Consider the following 26,089-nt stretch of genomic DNA (forward strand, 5'->3'; position numbering starts at 1 on the left):
AACACGAATTAAGGTAATAAAAGTATCAGTATTTCCTTTGTTTATGCAGTAGCATCATATTACTGCACTTCAAGAAGACTAAAGTAGTTTTGCAACAGCCTATGATGCTTCAAATATATGCTTTTACAAAAAAAAAACCCCTATAGGCAATACCTGATGTGGAGAAGAATACTTCTTTTCATATGTCAGTCTATTGCCTTCAATAGACAATCGGAAACCTTTCCTTCTGATGCTGTCTTCTGATTCAGACTTGTGAAATTCCTCTTCATCTTTTTCCTCTCCTCCAGACTGTTCTTTCTGTTTCCTTTTTTTCCTTCTATTTCTCCTCTCTTTTGCACTCTTTGAGCTCAATTTTGATGCATCTGAGGAACTTTCTGAGAGCCCTCCTGCTTCTCCTGCAGCACTGGGCTCCCTGGACTCTGCAGATGCTGTTACTGCTGATGCTGCCACTGCTGCTGCCTGCCATGATGCAGAGGAAGTTTATATCACTGAGGAAACCACGACATAATGTATTCCTTTCTTTAATTTACTTGTAATTTCTATTCCAAAAGACCCAGATCTTAACGCTTTCTATAGGCTATCCTCTCCCTAGGTTTTTCTTCTAATTATTATTAATCAGTTGACTCAAGATATGTGCTGGTCATGGACTTCTCACATCCTTCATGAGTAAATTTTAAATGCAGAAGTCTACCAGACTGTTAATGACACTAGACTAGAAAACCATAGTGAATAACCTATACCTAGTTTTGAATATTCCTTATTGATGGCTGAATCATTCACAATACCTTTCTTCAGTGCACAATAGAAAACCTCTGAGCTATCTCTGTCATTGAAAGACCAACAGGGTGCTTTATATTTCCAATTTCAGAAAGCAGAAGTTGAATATCTCTAGTAAACTCGCATGCAGTCCTGCATTACTACACCATAAATGATACCTGGGCTGCTTCTTGTTGCTTCTTCAGTTGTTCCAGCATCTGTTGAAATTCTGCCTCTTTCTGCTCTGCCTCTTCCAGGGTTGCTTGATTCTGTTCTTCGTAGGCCATGGCAACCACAGCCAGGATCAGGTTTATCAGATAGAAAGAGCCCAGAAAAATCACCAGAACAAAAAATATCATGTATGTCTTCCCAGCAGCACGAAGAGTCTGGAAATAATAATACATTTATAAGGAAGTATATGTTAACAGAAGTTCTGTTTTCCATACTGTTAAAATTCAGATAAGAAAATTGACTGTAGTCCTTTTGCATCACTGATACAAACACATTTGGTCTGTTTTTCATTTAAAATTTCTCACCAATTGATAAAGGTTTTCCCAGAAGTCCTGAGTCATTAGCCGAAACAGCGACAAGAAAGCCCAGCTGAAGGTGTCAAAACTTGTGTAGCCATAGTTGGGGTTTCTGCCAGCTTTCACACAAGTATATCCTTCTGGGCACTGCCTACAAAGACAAACTGGACATTACCTATTTAGTCATTTAAATATTATCAACTGCTGATGTTAGTGCACTCCTATGTGCAGTCAGAACTGCAAAATAGCATGTTTTTCCAGGTTTCCCCATCAGGTATTGCTCTTCCTGCTACTTACTGACCAGGCAGGAGCTATACTAACACAAAATTACTCATTCATCATGCAAACACCCAGTTTACCTGACTAATCCACTGAGCTCCAATCACAAACACCAATCCTAAGCCCAGTGTAAAAGCCTTTCTTATGGGAAGGGGTCACTCAAAATAAGCCCCACTTGAACTGCTCATCTATGGAACGTGGACCTAATTTCTACACAGTGCAATAATATGATGAAATTCTGTCTTACCCAGCATCAGAGCTATTTCCACAAAGCAGAGCATCATTCTGCCCTTCCAGAAAATAAAAATGACCTGTTTCAGAAAGAATTAAAAAAATTATAAAATTCAAAATATAGCCATTATCTCTAAAAGTTTTAAGGTGATTTCTGATCCAATTTAAACCAGCAGTGTTATTTTCTCAGCTTGGCAACAAGTTTAGAGCAAATAACATGAATTTCATTAAGTACTATCACTCACAGAACTCAGTGTTAAAATGTCAAAATTTACTAAAAATTCTGTCAAATGCTTCTGGATGTGGATTCTCCCTTCTGTCTGATCACTGAACTAAATCATGTTCTGTGAAATAATATACAGTTGTTTTTTAGAATAATTACAATCTGTCTGAAAAAAGATTCTCATAATTTCTTCAAAACTCTTTGATCAGTATTGCCAGAGGTTTCAGTTTGTTGCTCACAAACACTTGTGACAGTTATCTAATATATAAACCTTGCAAAAACTCACCCATCTGCCAGTGGTGCTGATGGTTATGGGTGTGCACACAGTTGTAGCCCACTGACTGTATGAAGGCCCTGGCATACACCTAAATTTAACTCAGAAATAATTACTGCAGCAGTCACAACTTCTTAAGTAAGATTTTAAGAGTACATGACTAAATTATTGAACACCTTATTAAAATAAATTGGGTAAGTTCCACCAAATCACCCTGTAATCAACCATTCCATAGTCCGTACAGTAATGCCATTGTTAAAGGACATTTCAATCTCAAAGGCATAAGGATGTTTTTTATACAGGGTCAGACTATGTGTCACATTCCTGATGGAATCCAAAACTATTGCCTCAGGCTGTCTGTAAGGACAGGGCAGGGGCAATGGTGATGCTCCTCTGAGCACCTTCCTAGCTCCAACACTTCTGAATTGTAGCAGCTTTAGAATTAAGGTGGTACCTTTTATGCTTCCTGAGATTTAAACCCCATTGGATTTCTTTTCCACTTAACTGTCCTGTTAGATTCCCTTAAAATAATCTCATTTGAAAATGATTGCAGGTGAGTTTGAACTTGACTCTGCCTGTGCTGCCCAAGCCAGGCTACTACAGGCACTGATGAATTCTGAGTCCGAGGAGGTGTCACAAGCTGCCGGCTCAGCACGTATTGATTTGCTGCAAGAAGGGACACAGTACCTGGGCCAGCTCCATCACTCCATCCTGTGAACAAAATTCACCATTTGGAAAAATGAGTCTCTAAGCTGTACATAGACCTTGTTCTGACACTTTGCAAAGTGTCATTTTCAGTGCAAAGACTCATTTTCAGTGTCTAATGATGTACCTGCATCCCACAGGGAACAATCTCCTGTGCTGTGCCAGCCACACAGCCCTGTGTGTGGCTGCTGTGGCCCTGGGCTGGTATGCATTGCAGAGCTGCTCTGTGCTGAAACCCAGCTGTAAACAGAAAGCTGACAGGATGCTGGCCACAGCTGACCCTTAGGAAGCAAACCTTATTCTGCCTTATGTCAGCTAATCATGATTAGAAGATGCTGGAGCATAACAGCTTGTTGGGAGAAATTCAAACCTGCCTTGATATGGTTTAAATGGAGCAGTCAGTCCTGATCAGCACTGCACCAGCTGAGCTGAACTGCTACAACAGGTCTGCATTCAGGTTCTGTGCTTCGGAAAAGATGTGCCCTGCAAGCGTGCTGTACTTGCCAGCTCCACAGAAACTAGAGCCACACTCTGACCACACTGATACACTTGGGCAAGGGCTCAAAATATTATCATGATAGGAAAACTTTTATAACACACAAATGGAGCAGTATAAGCATGTACCCCTATCTAGATGCAAAATTTTGAATTGTGTTTTACCAAAGTAAAGTGAAAAATCCCTCATTACACCAGTGGTGTAAGTTTGGCTCATCTTTTATTGGGAAATGGGAAAAGCTCCCTGGTAGGTGAACATCTAACTTAAAGCAAGATTAAAGCTCTTTGAGTAAGAATAGGGTAAAATATAAGCATAGAGAATAATTGTTATTTCATAATATAGATTGTGAGATGAGTTTTCTCAGAAAAAAATTGCTTATGGAAAGCTTGTTAAGACAAACCTCAGCTTATCTAAGTTTATCAGAATTCTTATCTTAGAAAAAGAAAAAGGCGGGGGGGGGGGGGGGGGGGAAGTGTTTGACTCATTAATGCCGGGAATTCTTACATAAAGACCCTCTAAACAGTGTCTCCAAAAATGAGCTCAGTGGTAAAATTAGGGCTTACATTCCTTTTTCTGCAAAGTATACACAACTAATGGCATAATAACTTCCATAATTCCTACAAAAGACACTGCCATTGCACTGCTCTGAGCTGCATTTAAAGGACAGCTTATTGCCCTGTGAAGCAGCTGTTTTTTGTATTCTGTCTGCCCACCCACATGCAAAAAGAGAGCAGGAAGCTGTGAGAAGGTAATTTTTCTCTTTGAAACTGCTGGTAAGCAAGGACGACCTTATTAACTTCATAATAAGACTTGTAATTTCATTATAAATTTCATAATACATATGAAGTTCTGTAAATATACCAAAGGCTCATGCAGCCATTCAATAAAGTACTTCCTGGAACTAATTAAATTGAGCTTTATTTTCAGGGGGATTCAGGTCTTCTTTAAATCAAATGAAATCAGAACTTAAGCTTATAAATTCTTGGTTAAAAAGTCAGGAAATTAAGTTTGGCCTTGAAGTCTAGGTCTTCACTGGGAGACTGCTTAGACTGCATATCCCATGGCATGGTATCTCCATGAATTCACATGTTCAACTAAACTGAGTTTTACAAAAAGATTAGTTTTAGAAATTCAGATGGAAATCCATCATAGTCATTGATTAACTGTGTGATCACAGTTAGAAGCTGTCTAACTTCTATTCAAAATTTGGCTTTGACTTGCAGCTATTGAACCTGTTATATCTCTGCCTGCTAGATCAAAGATATGTCTATGATGAAAATTCTGTTCCCAATGGATTTTTTTTTTAAATTGTGATCACATCACCCCTTAAACCTTCTCTTTGATGTGCTAAGTAGGCTGAGCTCCTGGTCTATCTTGGTATAAAGCATGTTTTCCAACCCTTTAATCATTCTGCTCTTTTTTGAACTTCCTCCATTTTTTCAACTTTCTATCTAAATTGAACTTTATATAGTATTCCAGTTGCAGCTGCAGCAATGCTCAACACAGGGGTAATTCTGTTTTCCTAGTCAATAATTTATTTATGTGAACAGGATATTATTTAGCTTTTTAGCTGCAGAGTTTTAGCCTTAATTAGTCAGTTCTGGCTGCCCCAGAGTGCCTTAGGTGCCTCAGCCTCTATATTGTTAAGGGCTTTCCAATTGCACTTCTATATCCTGCCTTTCAGTTTCCCTGCAGCCTTAAATACAAACTGCTGTGGCAGTGTTTTCCAGAGCCTCTGTGGCATTATTTTTTCTGTCCTCATGTTCTTCATGCCACTTCTATTCTCATGACATTTCACCTGCAAACACACTATTGCCACAGCAGGTGCTCACCGGAAGCAACTGTCTCTGGTGTGAGATTCACCTCTCTTTCTCTTCCTTTTTCTATTCTTTTCTTGTGGCTTTTGGTTTATATTAAGTGACCTAATAACATGCATGTACAAGCTTAAAAACCAGCCAGCCGTGCAGCACCAACTCTGATCAAAGGGCACTTCAATTAGTGCTAATAGCACTGTAAGAAGGAGCAAGCTGTAGGGAATTTGAGGAGATGCTGATGAAAACCACGAAGATGCTGTGGGAAAAGTGATCACTGCTGCACTGGAATGGATACCCAAGGGAGGAGACTCGGCTGGGACCCCATGACTTCTCTTTGCAGCTATTCACTGTGATCTCTTCTCATTTTATATCTCTCTATCCCCTTTAGTTCTTAATTTACTCCAAAAGTAACTTTGAATGTTAGAGATGATGTATTGCATCATCTACAATCTCTGTGAAAACCTGTCTCAACATGAACTCTGAGCATTGATTTTTAGGATAGGTTTGTCCTGTTTTGTTTGTTGTTTAACTGTACTGGAATGCATTTCTTTATCCACCCTCGGTTTTCCAGATTGCTCTGAATCAGCAAAACTGGTTGAAAAAATCATTCTTTGGGAAATTATCAAAGTGAAAAGATGCACTAAATGATGTCTGAAGAAGTTTGTATGAGGTTGCTACTCTTTAAGGTTTTAAATAATCTAGAGGATAGAAGAACACTTATCAAATTTAGAAATTACACTGATCTGATAAGGATAGTGGTGAGTATGAGGAAACAGTTACGTTTTCAAAGGTCCAGGCTAGCTGGAGAGATGGTGCTGTTCAGGCTGGAACAATAAACTGTGCAAGTGTAAACTGAAAACTCAGTGAGGTAAAAGTCTCTAAAAGACTCAGGAGCAGGTAGATAAAGGCTGAACAATACTACAATTGCGAACAACAGCAATCTATATAGGATTGATAAAACAGAAGTCAATATTCTACCACTTCTTTCTTACTTAGTACATCCTATGTAGAGTAGAAATGCCTATATGTGGGTCCTGCACTTTAAGAAGCATGATTATGAAAAAGAAAGGATCCAAATGAGAGATCAACATTAAGAAAATACATTGTAGAAGAAAATGGTTAACAACCTGTGTTGTTTAGCATACAAGAAGACTGAAAGCGGACAGAACAGGGCATGAAAACACAAGAATAGTCTCTAAATACTTCAGAAACTGATTAACGATAAGGAATATTTTTTATGATCATGCTGCAGTTTATAAGAACAATAAGCATTAATTTTAGCAGAAAAATCTGTTAGACCTCAATGCCCCTTAATATTAATATTAATATTAATATTAACATTAATATTAATATTAATAAGAATAATAATGATGATGATGATAATAATGATAATAATAATAATAATAATAAATGGAAGGTGAAATTACTGAGGACTTCATCACTGGACTTCTCACTGCATATCAGAAGTCTCTGATGTCTGCCAGAAAGGGCATAGCATGATGCTGCTCATCTTGCTGTGGATAACAGAATGGAAAATGTTTAAGACTTAAGTAATTTTAAGACACCTTTCTGTCTCAGGGGAGATGTGATTTTGGCAGATGGAGCTGAGAAAAAGAGCTATACCAAGTAGCAAGACTTGTTCTCTCTTCCATGCAGGCCTTTAGAGCAGGTGCACGAGGGAGAAAATATTTCTCCTGTTCCATTTTAACAAACTGTATTGTCCCTTCCCCTCCTTCCTTCTAAGAACTGGGTCAGCCAAAAACCACTTCAGTGAGAATTCTGCAGACAATACTTACTTTCATCTTCAATGTACCCCTTCCAGTCAAACGGAGTCACTGTTGAATTAACCAATGTACCATTTTCACCTATGGTGCTGTTTAGCTGGGAAGTAATATTTGTTTCCAAAGTAAAATTTTCTGGAGGCCACTGCAGGCATTTATTCCTCAGGTTGCCCATGAACAGCTGCAGCCCTATCAGTGCAAATACACTCAGACAAAACACAGTCAGGATCATCACATCCGAGAGCTTCTTCACAGACTGAATCAGGGCTCCCACTATAGTCTTCAGGCCTGCAAAGGGAAAGGAGTTTTTATTCTGACGTTGGAAACTTTTTCAAAGCACAAAAATGACAATGTCTCCCAATAAAGTTATAGATTTCATGCAGAAGCCCAAATACATGATTGTAATGTCTGTGAAACAACATTTTTGTGAAGAGCTTTTTCACTTGTGAAAATGAATAAATAGCTGAAATTTATGTCCACTTGAAACTGTGAATGGAATGAATTGCATATATTTCAAAACAACTTGTTGTAATGATAAAACAAGCAACTATTTTTTGTTCATGCTGTACATTGATCTCACATAAACATCTTCTTTCTTTTTATTTGTCAATACATCTTGCTCCAAACCTTTACTACTATCAGTTTTATAACATACTAGATTTAGAAGACCATAGTAAAAAGCCTGTTCAACAATAAATAGGATTCAAATTTAATGCTATAAAACTGGAAATGGTTTGGAAAATTGTAGCTTTTTAAGATAATAAATCCCCCATGCAACACCCATGCTATTCTTTATTATCTTATTCCTTCACCTTCTTAGTAAGTCAACATTTCAAACAGATTTATTTTTTAGGCACAAATATTCACAACAAATACCACATAACCATGTAGGTAGGATACACATGGGTAAGAAAACTTCAGGGTTACTAATATTCATTGGATGTGGAGAAGAAAGCTTGACATCGTACGATGCAAACCACACACACTGTGTACTGCAATGTCTCATGCAAGAATCTGTTAAACTCAAAGGCTGATTTCAAAAGGAAAGTGCTCATTTTCAAAAGCAATGAATCAGAGATTTCAGTGAATTCTGATATCTTCTGATTCCTGCTTTTTTTGTGGAAAGAAATAAGACTTATATTTAAAAAATATGAATTCTGTTTCAGTGAGTTAAAGTCAGCCTCAGTGTTTAACCTCGCTCTCACCTGGGATGACTGATATTGTTTTCAAAGCTCGGAGAACTCTGAATGTTCTCAACGCTGAGACATTGCCCAGGTCCACAAACTCTGTCACATATCTGTAATAGGGGAGTTCACACACAAACACAATGACAGGATAAAAAGGAACAGTTGGGAGGTAAAAGGGGCCTAACACCTTACACCAGTTACTTCTTACCTGGAATTACAGAAATAGTTTTCAAAGCTCTCAATACTCTGAAAGTTCGAAGAGCTGAAACATTGCCTAGGTTTACAAATTCTGTTACATACCTGTAGGATTAAATCACAGTTATTCAGAATTTAGGCAAAGTTTATGCTACTTACTTGGGTCTTTCATCAAGACCGCTTTGGCGTTTTTAGCAAAAACTTAAATAGCAACAGTCAGAGGTTTACCTTTCACTGCAGTTTGCCTTGCATTAATATACTTTCAGAGCCTTCAGCTAAATTAAATGTCTCTGAAGTGAATCGCACTGACTTTACTTTGAAAGCCTAAAATTTATCTAGACTAGATTGGTAAGTTTGGAGAATGAAGTCAAAGGGAAGTTCCTTTTCTGCTCAGAAAAAAAAAAAAAAAGCAGGACATGAAATTAGCCTCTCTAATACTAACTGTACTAATGGCTTCTGCAGTATTTATGTTTACATCAAAATATGCGTTTTTGAATGTGAAAATTGTTTGAGACAAAAGTAAGTCCATAAAAGAATTTCCATTTTCTATTTAACAAAATTGGTATGCATCGATACTAATTTCATGCCCTTTTTGCCCTTCTCTTTCCAGGAAAAAGCAAAAAACAAGAACTTACGCAAAGGTAATGACAGTGAAATCAAGCCAGTTCCATGGATCTCGAAGAAAAGTAAAATCTTCTAAGCAAAAGCCCCTTGCAATGATTTTTATTAGTGACTCAAATGTGTAAATGCCAGTGAACGTATACCTGAAAAATATAGGGAAATTTAATCAAAAGAGGTAGAATATTTTGCTTTGGTATTCTGACAAAAATATGATGATAACATAAAAGGGTTTCTTATTTCACAGCTGGAGAAGAAATACACTAAATAAGCAATTTCTTCTAAAATGCATTATATTAATCAGAAATACTTGTGTGTTTACATGCATTAGTTGTGCTGTTGAAGTACATCAGTCCTGATCTGGGACATAAATAAAAATAAATAAATCCGTAAAATAAATAACATATTAAAATTTATAGGTGAGATTCAGTTTAACAGTATGCAGTACTAGGTCCTTTACTGTGAAGTGAGAAAGCTGTGAGCATAAGTTTTTGGATATTGTGTGAGTCACTAACATGTAAAACATCTGGTATTGGCTCTAAAGAGGGAAGGATGCAAGCAGCACTGAATTCTCATTCTCACTTTAGTAATATTTTTGCTTGTATGCTTCTCTTAACAGATGAACATATGATAGCCCATGGTTCTGCTACTAATTCAATGGTGTAAGGAAGGCTAAAAACACTGGGTAGGTTCTAAACCATGGAGAAAACTGGTGGAATCTCAGTACAATACTGTCTGCAAACTATTTTCATGTTTTTTCTACCCAATTGTGCTACTAGAATGAGATTCAAGTAATTATTCAACATTTCTACATAGTTCAGAGAGGAAATAAGCATAGTGCCTCATGTTAGCCCCTGCTAGCACACCATGCACTGCAGTTACTGACATGGTAACTCCTAGAGGAATAGATAAAGATATATTGAAATAATGTGCAACTTACTCTACATTCTTTGTCCAGTCTGGAGGGTTACTCATGGTCATAAATACGCAGTTGGTCAAAATAGTGCACATGATAAGCATGCTGAATAATGTAGGTACAGTTAAGGAAAACACAGTAGCTATTCACACAGTATCACATCAGCCACGGCTGAAGTACAGTAAAACTTGCCACTTACACAGAACTCTTAGACTTTGGTGAACACTGACATATGCTTTGCTTAATCTCAAATTTTTCACATTAGTAGACTTTAATATTGGTCTCGATTTGTTGACACTGATGTTGCTTTGCTGGTGTCCTCATGTTTTGTTTTCAGCTGGTACTGAAAGGAGATGGCTCTCACACGCTGCGAGGTAACATGAGATGAGCAACAGGCAAAGACAAAATAACTTGCAGGAGTATACAGTTTGCCTGAAGTACCTGGCATGACTGAGTAAGTGTTAGTCTTTCACTTCTACAGGCTTGAAACTAAAATCAAGAGATTGCATATGCAAGGGAAAAGAAGATTCTGCTATTTACCCAGAGTCAGAGCTGAGCTGAGTCAGTGCCAATCCCGTACCCAGCCCAGCCAGGCTGTTGAAAACACAGAATAAAACACAGAAAACTGTTTCTAATTGCTGAAGTGAGTGCTTTCCATGTTTCTCTAACTCCAGCTTAATAGTACATCCTTCAATCAGTGAAAGAGAAATCCATAGAGAGCTCACAGATTAACATGAACCGTTTTCCTGTATTACTTTTGGTCTCTCTCAATACCCAACAAAAGCAGTGCACCTGTTTCTACTAATGTTATAATTTGAAAATGCTTCAATAGTTGCATCAATTGCTTGAAACACACAGAAAACTGGTGAAGATTAGAATGAAATTAATTTTTATTTGATGTTCCAGCAAGGACCATTTAGGTACTCCGGTACTATGAAAGCCAGACTAACAGCTCAGAGGGGCTGGTTCTAGGCTTCATGACATTCAATGTGATATTCTTTGTCCACCAGATCACTGCCTCTTCAGACAGTGCAGTTCTTCCCTTTTTGCGGCAATAATCCCAATTCAAACACTTGGAAATACTAAAGTAACCAAACTAGACAAAAACCTGACTCAAAATGGCCACATGATGGCAGCAAAAAATAAGCACTGCTACAATTTATACCAAATGGTTAACTTATTTTTCCTCTAGTCATCTCTCTAAATTATGTATTACTTAAAAGTACTTTCATCACCATAGCTGGCAAAGAAAATAGTTTAAACTAAAGAAAGATGTTTACAGCTAAACTTGAGAGCCCAGGATGGATTTTTTTTCTTTTTCTTTTTTTTTTTTTTTTTTTAATCAAGCAGCATTTGGTTGTTTTGGGTATATTTTTATACCATCACAAGAACCAAAATTAAACAAAAACCAAACTAAACCAATCAACCACCACCATGAAACCCAAAGAACCCAACCATTCATTCTAGGTGAAGGAGGAGTAACAGCAGCAGCACTGCAATCTAAATGTGTCCGAAAATTGCCGCGATCATTAAGATCTTTGCTTACAGCAGCTGAAAAATTCAAACTTTAGCATATTTTTTCAATAAACATTCCAATCACAAGGGAGGAATTAGCTGCCTGAATCCCACAGACAGGTGTATGCCCTTTGCCTAGATGCCTGATTCAGCAGTGGATATTTTGGTATATTTCAGTGACTTAGCTAGTTTTGAAGATCATGTTTCCATACAAGCTCTGTAGAGTAAAAATCTTTCAGTGTCTTAGAATAAATTATTAGAATGCCTCACAGTGTTTGTCATCACAGTCTACAGACAGGTCTAAAGAGCCTGTTTTAATTTAATTAGGAAATTCCTTTAAATATAGAGACTCCATTTTGGAATCCAAGTTGGAGATGCTTGGCTGCAGTTTTAGTCATCTTATGAAAGAGTTAGAGAAGTGCCATGTGCTCTTTGGAGAGCTGAGGTTGTACCCTGTGCAGTGCCTTGTGTGCTTTCAGCTCTTGGTTCCACAGCTAGGTCCTTGCACATTGCTCACTCCTTACAAAACTTGGCACATCTGGGAGCCAAAAGCCACCAAAGTGCTGTTGACTCTGAAAGGGAGCAGATGCTCGTTAAGGGATAAAATACTTAGAAATATAGACTCTGACCATTTCTCTTACGGGAATCTCAAATGTAACTGACACATTCAATGTCTGTACGTCTCTTCTGTCCTCTCCCACATTTTGAGTGATTGATTTACAAGCTCAATATTCCCTTAATTTACTACTTTATGTTCTATAACAATTCAACTATACACATAGGCAAAACCAATCTGATCTGTGATGACTTCTTCATGGAGATGTACTGCCTTTTTCATGTTCTTCCCATATAGGCATGCAGAGGTACCACACAGCCTCAAGCTACTCAATTACAGGAGAAGCTGAAGTCTCTTATCACCTGTGTGGATTGGTGGAAGATGAAACAATTGCGAAAAAAACAAATATTGCCAGCTGGCTGCACAGATACCTTCTGGCAGTCAGGCCACACTGAGGAATACTGTAATTTAAGCTTCCAAAGATTTTCACAGGAGGACTTAGACATTTTCTCTAAAGCACCTCCCCCATTCTTTCTAACAGAAATCTCTAACATTCTACAGCTCCAGCCACTGCCACCTCTCTTTTTTTGACTACTAAATACTACTTATTCTCACCTTTTCATTCTTTCCTATTAATTGCCTGGCCATCTCCCATCACTCCCATGCTGCCTCCTCAGCTCCATGTTCTACTTCAAGTCAAGTCAGGCAGGCAAAAAGGAGGAAAAATAAAAGCAGACTACCAGGAGATGAGTCAGCAGAGAGAAATTCATGCTGTTACCAGTTTCTGTATCCAGTATTACAATAGGTACTGGCAGTGAGAATAATTGCAGGGAAAGTCTGTGAGCACTGGAAAGACACACTCGGCTTCTCTGCAGGGCAGCAACATCAGATCCTCACGTGTCTGGGCACATGTGATCAGAGCACCCAATACAGAGATTCAGAGAAGTTGTAAGACAGACAGATGAAGGTTTTCCAACCAATGTTCCAGTTTCATTGTGCTCAATGCTTGCCTTTCACGCTGAAAGTGAAAGGGACATTTCTGTTACAAAGGCCAAAATGCCAAACACCTGCCACAAAATGTGGAGAAAATAGAGTTTATCCATAAAAATCAGAGGATTATTAAAAATAGTAATCAATTTTACCCCTCATCCTTTTTAGTAGGTATCTAACCTTGTATAAGCAGTTGAGATTTGAACTGTAAAAAGGAACATATTTAATGGTTCTTAGTTAAAACACTTTAATAAAAGCAATCCTATGCCTATATCTAAGATAAAATTAGCTCCTGCAGTAGTTAGCTGGTTGTAAAAAGAAATCAGTTCATATACTGAAAGAAAACCTCTTCCTATAATAGAGTTAAATTACACAATCAGTTCATTGATGGAAGGAAAAATACTGAAATCACACATTGTCTATTGGAGTTTCTTTTGTTCTTACTTTTGTCAAGACCAGCTGGATACTCTTTGAAGACAGTTAAGAGAAACTTAAAACCAAGACCAAACTCAGTAACCAATATGCTAGTGAAAAGCATTACCCACAACTCAGCCAGATGCAATGTTGGAAGGAATTGTAAACCAGTGTCATGTGAATGGATGAGCACTCATTGAAGCCTGCAATCTGACAGTATTTGGCTGTGTTTTCTCACCGTCACCACCACCTTGTCTGTAGGTCTCTGTCAGCTTCCTTAGTACTGTCCCCAAATGCTCCCTAACTCCCCTCCAGCCTGACACCTTCCCATTCTTCCACTGCTTTAACTTCCCAGGAGCTCAGAAGAAAGGGTGCTCTGAGCCAGCAACTATCATCTTTGTTTCTTACTTTTTCCAAAGACCTAGAAAATTCTGCCAGCAGCATCTATTAATAAGGCTTCTGCCTTTCACTACTTGCTCAATGTTATAAGTCTTAATGTCACACTGAAATTTTCATTTGGTAACTACATTTCCCAGTCCTGAGGTTCTGCAAAAAAACCAACAGCACCAAAACTTTACCCACTAGAAATTCCCATCAACCTGTTACTACCATCAGGCATCAATCCCCCATGTCAGTGTAAAACTTTACCTTGTGCACCATCCCATCAGTTATGGTCCCCAATCTGTCCACCATCTGCATGTACAGATGCTTTGCAAACCGCCTGCAGGAATGCTGCCTATGCTTTCTGGCAATGGATTACATTTGGCAGAGGCTTATGGTGCAATTGGGCGGGTTGGGAATGCGAGAATCAGCGTGCACGAGCCAGGCTTCAGGCACACTGCTGCAGCACACTGGAAAGCTGGTCTTCAGGATAGGACCCTGAACCTTTATTCAGGATGAAATCATTGTATGTTTTCTTAATTTCATTTTGAACAACCACTAAAAAAGGATATGAATGTACCAAAATTTTAATAGCTATTTTTCTAAGAGGGTTGAAGGGTGTTAAAATGTACAGGGCAGAGGTGGCACTGAATCGGAAGATTGCCTTCCCTTTATTCAATACTATAAAGGTCTGGAAAAAGAGAGAGAAAAGACATTTTATCAGTGTTTATTCACTATAGATTCTCATTTAAAAACTGTTACAACTAAGCACTCACTAAAATTGTAACTTTTTGAACAGTTAATACACAAAAAGCACAAATAATTTTTAAAATAATAATTTTTTCCAGTACTTACCTGATTGATCTGATATACAAAAATGCAATTAATTCAATTAATGTTTTTGTTTTATTTCTTCATTAAATAAACTCAGTAAAGCAATATTCCTTTTCATGTGCTTCTTGTAAATAAAGATACATAAATCATTGGCTGAAATTATAATTTTATTTATGTTTTCCCCCAGAAAACTTTCCCTGTTTGAAATAGCACAAGCAGGATGTGGTGGTGCATCCCCCCCATTCCTTTCCACCCTACCTGTGGACTTTATTGACATATTAGTCTTACTAACTAGAAATCCTTCTGGAAACTGATTTAATAAACTATCCACTTGTTTAATTTTTGGGTTTTTATGCTAAAGAGGGAGGGAAACAGCAGATATACATATACAGCCATATTTAGGTAGGTTTCCATCTGAATATATCTTACTGGAGTAGAATGAGAGACAATCCCAAAAGATCCTCCTGCACAGCTGTGGTTTCCAGGTGTGAAAATTTCCCAAAAAATACATACTTTTAAAATTTAACCTTTAATATCTATGAAGCTAATCAAATTTAGAGAAACTTGCAGGCATGCTAGCTTTACTTCAGAGAATTGTAGAAGACTCTGTAGGTTAAATGTCTCAAATAAATCCATGAGCCAAAGATAAACAGTATGAAAGCAAACCCTGCAAGCACTGCTTTGCTCCCAGTGCAGGCCACGGTGGCTGTGTCTGCCCTAACACTACAGCACACAAAATGTGGGCTGCCTGGTTCTTTTGTGCCACTAAGGTGCTCTTCAACTGCAAGATCAACCAGTAAAGAATGAAAAACAGTGCAGAAGGAAGGAAGGAAGGTTCAGTAGCCCACAAGAAATCTGCATCCAGTGGAAGGGCCGATGCAAGAATCATAACCTAAATTCAAATTAAATTAAAGGGAAATGTCTAAAATTGATTTTTTTTCTTTTTTGTTTTTTTCCATTGTCAGAGCTGTATCTTTTGCACATAAGCTATGAGAAAGCGTCCCTAACTTTTGTTAAGTTGCTGATGAAATGAGCTGTAAACTAGAATTCCAGTGGAAGTGTGGGAAAGGGTATGTTGGCTTCATCTGATGTCCATGACATCAAGCATCACTTCAAGACTGTAAGCAGTGAACTACATGACTGTTTCCAGGAAGGCTGGTAGACAGGGAAAATATGCCAAGGAGGTTCAAGAATGCTTCAGTCTGCAGAGATTTGGAAAATTTAGAATGCATGGACCATGAAGTATAGACAAGAATGTCTAGAAGCACACAGGAAGTGGAGAGAGATGTGGAGATGGGAGGAAAAGCTGCTCTAGTCCCAGGAGCTTCTTCCCTGAGCTGTCCCTCTGTCACAGCTGTACACGGAACAACTCCTACAGACCAAACCCCTTAGGAGTAAGAGACACAACCAGGCAGACTTTACACTGTCTGCAGTACAAACTCAAGATGTGTAGGAATGTATAAGATATGTATATGATTTCCCACTTCCACAGAGAAATGGAGAAACTGCATGTGAAGCTGAGGACAGCCTGAGCTAATGTTGCCAAATCACACATCCAGTTCAGGCTTACAGGTAACAGCCTGCAGATGACCTGACCTTACATGGAGCTTTCAATTCAGCTACTGAAGCAACCAACCAGACAAATTACTTTTTGGCACAATGTTTTAAAGCCTCACACCCCAAGGGGGAAGGTGAATTTCCTCTGCCAGGTCTGTCCCCAGCCCCCGGGACTCACATCTCAGACGCCTCCAACTCATGCTCTTTTTTGTAGTTATGAGATAGTTGAAAAAATGCATTAAAAATCACACTTCCTACTAACTCTGTATCTAAGATTACTGCACCTTCATTTAGCCAACCTACATTTTTTAAAAAATCTTTGAACACAAGCATATTAAACATACATCTATTTTCTAACATGCCTTATGGAAAATAACAGCATGCTGGCACAGTTCCAGTTTCAGTTGGAAGCTGCTGCTATTTTAGCTGTTCTACTTTCTGCTGCCCTGCATAAGCAGAACCAACAAGACATAAATTCCCTACCTCAGTTTTAATTTTTCACTCAAAGCATCTTTGTGACTCGAGCTTTCAGAATGACTTTGTTGGTCCTCTAACTTCGAGCCTTAAACATGAATTAAAACTGTACCTTATTTCTGAAGGAGAATTTTCATTAAAAAATACAGTTAAGAGCTGTGCAAATGCAAATATGCAAAAGCCCTATGTAAGCTCCCTGCTATGCCTGCTATATCTCACTCCACTCTCAACCCAGATGCAAGCCAATATGTAGGCAGTGTGGATGAACATGAAGTATTGTACCCAAAGCTGTCAGGACAAAGCAGACATACACTAAGAAAAGCTAGATAAGTTCTAAACAAATTGGAAGTCAAGTGCTTGTATATGAAGGATTATGTATAAATTTCAGGCCTTATGTTTTATTCATTTTTATAAAGGCACAAAACCAACTCACACTCTAAGTATTTGAGTGTGAATATAAATTCAGAGTTCCCTGAAAGGAAGTTCCTGATTTGCTGCTTTTTCATCTGTAACCTAAAACCCAATCTATTTTCTGCCATATTTGAAATAAAGCCAGAAACTGAATTCTTAGGAGGAGGAGTGTTTTGAGAAGATGTAGCTAAGAGAGGAGTCAACACTGAATAAAGATAAGGCCTCTGAAAACCTGAATAAAGAGCTCCCCAAACCTTATTTCTCCTCTCCTTCCTAGTTAGCTTTAAATGTAGTTTCTGGAAGGCTAGAGTCAGTGCACTGTGTGCTACCCCATTGCATTTCCACCTTCTGAAAGACAGGAACAGATACATTGAGCTGGGTCCTCAGCTTGTCTGGAAAAGCTCCTGCAGCAGCTAGGACAGGAGACTCATGGCATATGAGAAGTTTCCATCTCTTGGGTTTGTGGTTATCTTTTGAAACAACGTTTTCCAGCAAGTCCTTAACTTTTTTGCTTTGCTATAACTTATTTATTTCACAACTATGAAAATATCCAAAATGGCGTGTGTTCACCTTTCCTGGTGTAATAAAATGAAGCAATTTTACGGAATCTTTTTGGGTTTTTTGCAACCCAAGACACATCTGGGGAACCCAGGAGTTAGTGATTTGATCAGATTAGGGACTGATATCATCAAATGCTAGGAGAAAAGGAGGCATCTTTGCTCACAGCTATAATTCAGATCCTTCTGGCAAGAGGCAGGGCATGGAGTGGCAATAAAAATGCTATATGTCTATCAAAGCAGGAGGAAAGTGAAATTTTACCCTCTTAGTTCCACCTATTCTCTCCCTCCTCTTTAATGTAGCAGCCTTGGTTCAGAGGAGAAGAGCCAGCCCTTAAAGTATGAAACCCCAGAGACCAGATTTTGATTCATGCCCACAGGTCAGGCTCTTAGGGGATTCCAGCTGATCTTTTCTCTCTAGACAATGAAGTGAACATCGTTGATCCTTTGTGATGGCAGCTTGAGCATGGACAGGCAGGCACTATTATACAGGGAGCACACAGATTTGCACTTACACAGAAGTGGAACACAAAACACAAGTGAACTTCCCATTCACTTTTAATCAATTTTGGATTAAAAAAAAAAAAAAGAAAGAAAGAAAAAAGAGCATTGCAACCCTTTTGCTTCCCAGTTCTAAAGACCAGCATTATTGGCCACCATGGTCAGCAGCATTTCAGTATAATGAAATCACAAGTATAGGAGAACATTATTCAATTTTTTTACAATAAAATAATTATATTTCAAGGGTACAGCTGCTGGCTTTCAGGCTTTATCTGCGATACAGTGGAAATTAAAAATACTACCAAGTGTGTAAACCTGCTGTAATGGGCTTTCCTACTGTTAAACAGCAATTGTCAATATTTTCCTTTTCCTTTCAACTTCAGATTAGTATTTAGTATGGATATGTTCTCTTTTTTTGTAGGTTTTGTATAGAAGCACACTTACAAAACCATAAAACTATTATACCTATTTGGTTTCTCTTCTCTTAAAAGATTTTTTATTTTAACTTTTCATCTCAGGCCTAACTCAGGCACAAATTAGGGCTCTCAAACCAGCTCAAAATATGTATTTATTTCTGTCTTATTCTCTATTAAAATGCATCAAATCATGGCATGCACAAACCTTTTGTTTAAAAGGTTTGGATGGAATATAAAACACTCTAAATGACATTTAAACATTCACTGCCTGAAAAATACAGTGAGCTTGATCAATCTTGGAACAAAGAATAGGGGGAAAAAAAAAAAGCAGGAGATACACAATATTTGCATATAAGGAAAATGATGGATGACTTCATTCATGACCCCAACTCATAATAAAAAAAATACTCTTAAAATTCTTATACAGCTTTTCCAGATAAACACCAGTGACCAGTGCTAGTCCCTATTTGAAAGTTTGGAAGCCAAACATTCTGGTAGTTTCTGTCAACAAATCAGGTGTAGTTTATGCAGAGATGAAGCAGCTATGAAGAAACAGTGGCATCTGGCAATCCTGTACACCTGGCGTAACCTTTTTTTGCAAATAAATATTTTCCTTCATTCTGGTGTTTTTCATTAGATCCATGACATTTCAGATAGATGCCTCACCAGGGAGAAACATAACATCTCTAATGATTGTGCAGCAGTTGTCACACTGTCACATTGGAGAAGGTGTACTGATGGACTTCTTAGCTTTACAAGGTGGGATTCACAGAGAGGGGTAAAGAAGAAATTGCAATGTTGAACATTATAGAAGTAAATACATGGAGCATTCCTATGTGTCTTCCTAGAGATGTTCACTTCTGCTTCAAGCTTTTCTCAAATTATTTCTCCTTCTGAGACTTGCAGCAGCATCAAATGCTGCCAGTATTTTCAAAATACAAGTGAAACAATACATAAGCATTTCCAGAATTTGCGTACAGCTAGATAATAAAATCTAGAAATTAGATATTTTAAAGTAAAATTACAGGTGAAAAATTGAAATAGGTGATAATTTTCTTTTAGGAACATCTATTTTCCTCTTACTGAAGGAAAAAAAAAAGAGAGAATTGAAGCATTTGAGAAATTTTTGCCTTGTCTTAGACTGACAGGGCTGTTTCTATTTCCATCCTGTAGAAGATTAAAGCACGTGCATAGAGAAAATATGAGGACTTCAGTAGAAAGAAGAGAATTCCAGAGGGTATGTGTTTCAACCACACATATTTAGTGTGCAGATAAAAAGATTCTTTCTTTCAAGTAATACAGAAACTTGACTGACTATGTTCAGCTGGTTTCTGTCCTAGTATTTCTTGCAAATCTATTACCAGACCTGGTTGATTTAGTAAATTTTCAGCCACATTTGTGAAGGGACTGAAAGGGTCTTCCATTCCCAAGGGCTTGAGAGGCATATCTATCATAGGTCATACCTATCATGTATCTGTTTTCACTGCCAGACACACAAGACAGACTGACTTGGCTATAAAGGTCCAGGATGAGCTGTGGGCAGGCAGGGATAAAACTATATGGAATACTGTATCATAAACAGACACAATTAGTACAGAACTCTACAAGGCCTGCTTTTATAGAAACACATCTTTTATCTTTGTAAAAGTAGAGCTGTGATTTAAAGATAAATCTTCATATGCTGTGAATGGCAGATAAAGGCTCTTTCAGAGGCACCAGATAATAGAGATAAAAATACTGTTCTTTCACACAGTATTTTCTCTCTTGTCAAAATAGGACTCATAAATCACATGAAATTTAGCAAGCTGAGACACTTAGAACAGAGTAGTTTGTGAAAATCGAAATAACTCTTATCTTAATATTGACAGTTTTTACAATCATAGAATCTAGCTACAGCTGTAAAGCATGAACGTTTTCTGCTGCTTATAGGCTGTGCAACAAGATCATTCTGAAAGGATTCCAGGCCTGTCCAAGGCCAGTTTCACTAAAACTTTAAAATCAATTGTGCACTCTTTTTGTTACATTTACCACGTATCTATTTTCCTATTGATTCCATACATTTAAGCATTTTCTATCAACGCAGATTTCTGTGAACAAAATGTTCTATGCATCAGTTCATGCTGTCAGTTTTAAATCTGAAGAACCTTAGAGAATTTTGGTGTACTCAGTATGAATGTATGTTCATTTCTAAGAAGTTCACAAAGCATATATATATTACATATCCACATGTTTGTATAAATATTACATATTGCTTATAATAAAAGATCACATATTATGTTTCAGCTTTGATATAAATGTTCCTTTGATATAAAGTCAGTTATATCAAAGAAATAAATTTTGAGGTAAATTAAAAGACAAGGGTGAAAAGCTAGTAACCATTAAGGCAAATGGGTTCTGGCTGCAAATTAACATATTGAAGTAACAAGCTATATGATCCACTTAAGGAAATGTAACGAGCATGATAACACACTCCAAACACTGGCATATGAACAGGACTGATATTAGACTCACTTTTTTATTGATGTAATATGGGTCCATGTCTTCCAAGGGCTCAGACACCATTCCTGGAGGTATGTCGCCGTAAATAAAGGGGAGCGTTTTTCCTGCCTCCAAATCACTGTTTGGTTTTGGCCCATTTTCATCATCGTCTTTACGATCTTGTTTAGGATTCTTAGCTTTTTCTGCAGCAATGCGTTGTTCAATAGCTGCAAGAGACTCTCTAGTGAAGTATTGGAAGCTGTCTGGTCCTGGTGGTACAAGCACTGACTGCTCCATCTTTTCATCCTGCACATTTTAATTACCATTTATTCTTCTGCATAGGAAAATACTAAAAGAAAGCAGAAAACAAAATTCAAATAAACACATTGAAATCACCTAGTAAGAAAGATGTAGCAGTTATTTTCCAGTGCAATTGTTTTTGCTATGTTGAATTGTTAAAATACAGAATTTGAAAATTATGTAAAGAAAGACAAAGTAAGCAGTTTAGTGATTTGGAATTTGTAAGAAGCCCTTGTGTTGTTCTTACACTAGTTACTGAAACTGTGTAAGTTTCTTATCTTCAGGACTATGATAGTCTTTTACTCCAAATAAGGAAAAGTATGATAGTTAAGAATAATCAAATACATTCTTTCCTCATAACTTAAGTTATATTATGGTCACCCTCCTCTGGAATCAATCAGCATTACATTGGTAACTATAAATAGAACAGGTCAGCAGAGCTAACACAGAAAATTTCACTGAGATCAGCAAAAAGTACCAAAAGCACTGAAAAATCAGAATTTTGATTTTTGAAAAATCAAGTCTCCTCATTATGAAGTATTAAAGATTCCAAGTAAATTTTTGTATGGGAATTATTTTAGATAAGAAGAAGAGCAATTGCCTAGTATTATCTCAGTTTAGCTGTTGCTGTGTGTCTGGCTCTTTATAAAATAGCTGCAACTGGAAAGTTCTGGAAGTATTCTAGTATACATATTTATTTATATATTGCAATTGCAAAAATGAACCTGTTGAGAAGAAGAAGAAAAAAAAAAAGAAGAAAAAAAGAAGTCCTGTTAAGACTAGAGATTTGGCATCTTCCATGCTGCTGAATAAATTTCTGATGTCACCAGACATACAGATAAAATGTATATTTGGGCTCACAACTGTGCACATATCCCTCATGCCTGAATGTAGAGATAGATGCAGTCTCCACCCATTGCAGATATCCTTATGAAATGATCAGTCAGCCTTTCAAGAGACTCTAGGGTCAAGGCAGGTCAGTAGCCACTGAAATGAGCTAGAGGTATGGAATGAAGGAGAAGCAGGAATACAAGAGATGATTGGGGAAAACACATGGTAAATTAAAAAGTGAGAAACTACCCCAGGAATTGTAGAAAGAAGCTGGAAATAAGGAAGGAAATAGAGAAAAAATCTCAAGAGGAGATCGTAAATGACAGAAGAATTAAGGGAGAGAACGAAGAATGCAAAAAAGATAAAGCATAGGAACTCTGGAGGATTAGAAATATAAAAAGGACATGAAAACAAAGAAAAATAGAACATAGGTGGAAGAACAGATTACTGGGAAAAGAGGCAGAAAAGTAAGCAAATACAGATGGGGCTAACTAAGTACTTCTATTAAGCAAAAGTCAATATGGAGAATAAGAAATTAGATGGCAAATAAAGGGAGAAGAAAGAAAAAGTAAAGCTGGGAAATAAAGAAGAAGCTCACCAAATTATATTAAGTAATAAGCACTAAATTCTCATTATCAGTAGTGACAGGGTGAGCACAACATCCTAAACACATATGTGTAGTGGTTTCTAAGTTATAGTGTATAAAACAAGAAAGACAGGTGAAAGTGCTTATGGTCTCCACAAACTCAAATGTCTTGATTACCAAAAAAAGTTAAACGCCCCCATATTTCACACAGGTGTACAGGATCATCACCCACAACTGGAGGAATGACTTTCAACCATCAAAGTGAAAGTTTCTCACTGTAAAAAATTAAAGTGAGCTGGTCTCACACTAAGCACAAACTATTCACCCACATAAACACTCATGGCAAAACAAGTTCTATACAGGTTCCCTTCTTTCCAAGGGAAATGGAATAATTCCGTTCTGTCTCCATTGGTCGGAGGGGAGGATATAAGAAAATGTACCTCAGCCAAAATGGATTTAAAAACTTGCTTTTCTTCACATAGAGAGTATCCTCTAGACAGTTCTCAGCTCCCTATGTCATGTTCTGTTTACTTCTGTGTATTGCCATTTCAGTCACTTAAATATTGAAGTTATAAACACATTATTTGTACACTCTGACACTGTTTCTTAATGTTCAACCACACCTTGTGGGTACTGGAAAAGAAGGAGAAAAAGCTATCAGCCACATCACTGAATTTTCTGTTCTCAAACTGATCCCCATGAGTGGCACCACAATTTGGAAGACAGATCTTGTACTAAGGTGTTATCCAACACCTATGGGGTACACAGCTGGAGGTGGATACTACTTGCTCTGTGGCCTTCAGGTAGATACCGACTCAAGAGAGGCAATCAAGTCCTCTTGTCTGCTCATCTTATTTGGAAAAAGAAGGGACTAAGACTCAATTCAACTCTCCACTCCATTCCCCATGGGCATTGATAAATGAGTCTACATAGACGTGTCTGCCAGTCCCTCTTCTCCTCCCCTTTGCCATTTTTCCTTTGACACCTTCATTCATTGTCCAAAACCAACACTGCAAATAGCACTTGGTGTTCCCTGCCACAGCAGCCAGCAAGGGCACACCAAACGAGTCCTGGTGGGGAGGGAGGGAGGGAGGGAGGGAGGGAGGGAGGGAGGGAGGGAGGGAGGGAGGTGCTGGACAGCAGCAAGGGCGATTTCGTGTTGGAAGGAAATGGACAGCCAGTGACAGTCAGCAAAGATGAGATCTGAAACCATAGGGTGCTGTGTCAGGATCACCTTTTAGCTCAGTGAATGTCCCCACCTGGCATGCAGGACAAGGATTACCTCAGGATTTGCCTGCAGGTGCACAGAAACAAAATGCTTCACAGCCATTAGTTACGTTGCAAAAACATTTGATTCAGCTACTTTGTTTATATACCAAGTTTAAAACCAGCAAATGCTGTGGGCTTTTCTAATAATATGTGTATTTCTTTATATAGAAAGGAACTCCACATTATTTTTCTGTCATTAATCCTAGAATGTTCTCTGGTCTGTCAAAGGTACACAGAGCTAGCTAGCTACACCTTTAGATGAAACTAAATCTAAGTAGGCTGTACTTAACAAAATCTTTCAGGAGGCTTTATGAAGATTACCTACTTTTTATCCTCTGCTTAACAGATTAGAGGATGATATTCCAGATACATTTTCCCCTTCTTCATACACTTCAATGATTAGAAGTATTCAGAATTGCAAATAGAAATCTTCTATAAATTCAAAAGTCAATACTAAATACATACAGAATTTACTACAGTCTTAATCCCAAATCACTTTCATCTCTCATATGGCAGTGTTTAACTAATACGTTTGTATTTCTTTTACTGTAGTCAATGGATTTATTCTCACTTATCTGTGACGGGGATGGATAAAAATTGATACCAGACCATTTAACCAACTGATATCCTTCTGATTTCCACCAAGTGATTTATTAAATATTAATTGAATAACTACAAGTTGCTTACATGATCCAAATGGGCTTCCTTTTTTTTCTTTAGCGCAGCACTAGTAATTCAACATAAGAAAGAGTATAAGAATACCCAAAATATTAATTTCTTACTAATTTTTTCATACTCTCTTATAGGGAATGAGTTTTTTTCCTTCTACATTTCCATGTCTGAGTGACCTTCTTATGAGTCGTGCAAAATATTTCAAATTTTGGAATATAAGGTACACAGAAAACTTGAGAATAGAATCATTTTTTCTTCTGATATTTTCCAGGCAAAAACACATTTACATATTTTTTGTAGTATACATTATTTTAAGCCAGATAACTGCATAGCATACTCAGTGTGCAGGGATGGGACCATCTGCAGAGCACGAGCAGAGTAAGTCAGAAGTTGTTCAGCTGCATGTGTGTAATTGCACAAATCACAGCTGATCTGCCCACGTGTATAAATCTGAGGCAGCCAGAACTTCACTGGATTAGCTGTGCACACACAGACCATCTGGGTGATACACATCACTGCCCTCCTGGATGTGAGCTACTGTACACATCGTGTAATTTTAGATCTATACATTCTTTGGGAATAACTAAACTATCAAATACCCACAGAGCATCTGCCTATTTTTATAGTCTTCAAATTTAATCTAAATAATTTTTCTAGGCAAAGTAAAGGGACACATTGGAAATAGATGAAGAGATGGTGCCTTGTCAAATGGTGACTTCAAATCAGTTACACACTATTCCTTGAGAAAGTCAATTAGACAATACATAAGTCTCTGAAATAGAGAGAACCTTGAACAAGATTATTTCCTAATCTGATATCATCTAGTACTGTTAGCTTGCACATCCTTCATACCAAGAGTTTCTGGAAAGTTTGGTCAGGAGGACCTTAACCTACGTGTAGAACTACAGTGCTGCAAATACTTAAACTTTAGCAAGTGAATTTCTTTATATTATCCATACCCTTAAATCTGAAAATGAAACATGCTTTGATGTTTGACCTTCTGGTATAACGGCCATGAATTAAAATTTAATTGCTGCAAAATAAAGATAAATTAATGAATCTACATGTAAACTCACAGAGCCCAGATCTCTATGTTATAATAATTTGCATCATATATTGGCACAGTTTCTCATTACTTTTGATTTATCAGTGAGTCATTATGATTCTTTCTTCAGCATACAGAATAAATATAATTTACCTTCCTCAAATTGTGGATCTGTGGGAGGAGAACAAGAAAGTTGTGGGAAGCCACCACAGTTTTATATATGTGGCCTCAGAACCAAGCCTGTGTCTGTCCTGTCTGTCCCAGTTATAGGGTTACTGCAGGTATCAAAGGCAGGTAGGA

General features: G+C 37.6%; 1 protein-coding gene across 2 annotated transcripts in view; it reads right to left on the reverse strand.

Annotated features, from left to right (window-relative positions):
- LOC102110251 (sodium channel protein type 1 subunit alpha) overlaps nucleotides 1-26,089 on the reverse strand; it is a 93,413-nt gene that overhangs the window by 43,420 nt on the left and 23,904 nt on the right. The window contains exons 3-12 of one of the 2 annotated variants that reach the window (XM_088059193.1): nucleotides 21,120-21,435; nucleotides 14,429-14,549; nucleotides 10,027-10,114; nucleotides 9,104-9,232; nucleotides 8,292-8,383; nucleotides 7,102-7,374; nucleotides 1,810-1,873; nucleotides 1,293-1,434; nucleotides 936-1,142; nucleotides 154-459 (exon numbers count right to left, since the gene is read on the reverse strand). In XM_088059193.1, the coding sequence (XP_087915319.1) occupies nucleotides 154-459; nucleotides 936-1,142; nucleotides 1,293-1,434; nucleotides 1,810-1,873; nucleotides 7,102-7,374; nucleotides 8,292-8,383; nucleotides 9,104-9,232; nucleotides 10,027-10,114; nucleotides 14,429-14,549; nucleotides 21,120-21,383 (1,686 nt within the window). In that variant the 5' untranslated portion in view covers nucleotides 21,384-21,435. Of the gene's footprint in view, nucleotides 1-153; nucleotides 460-935; nucleotides 1,143-1,292; nucleotides 1,435-1,809; nucleotides 1,874-7,101; nucleotides 7,375-8,291; nucleotides 8,384-9,103; nucleotides 9,233-10,026; nucleotides 10,119-14,428; nucleotides 14,550-21,119; nucleotides 21,436-26,089 lie in introns of those variants that run through there. The other variant, XM_088059194.1, reaches the window with a different exon arrangement.

The sequence above is a fragment of the Pseudopodoces humilis genome, chromosome 8, assembly GCF_049639895.1.
Source record: "Pseudopodoces humilis isolate 2021_Gansu_Grassland_sample_001 chromosome 8, ASM4963989v1, whole genome shotgun sequence".
In the NCBI taxonomy this organism is placed as follows: Eukaryota; Metazoa; Chordata; class Aves; order Passeriformes; family Paridae; genus Pseudopodoces; species Pseudopodoces humilis.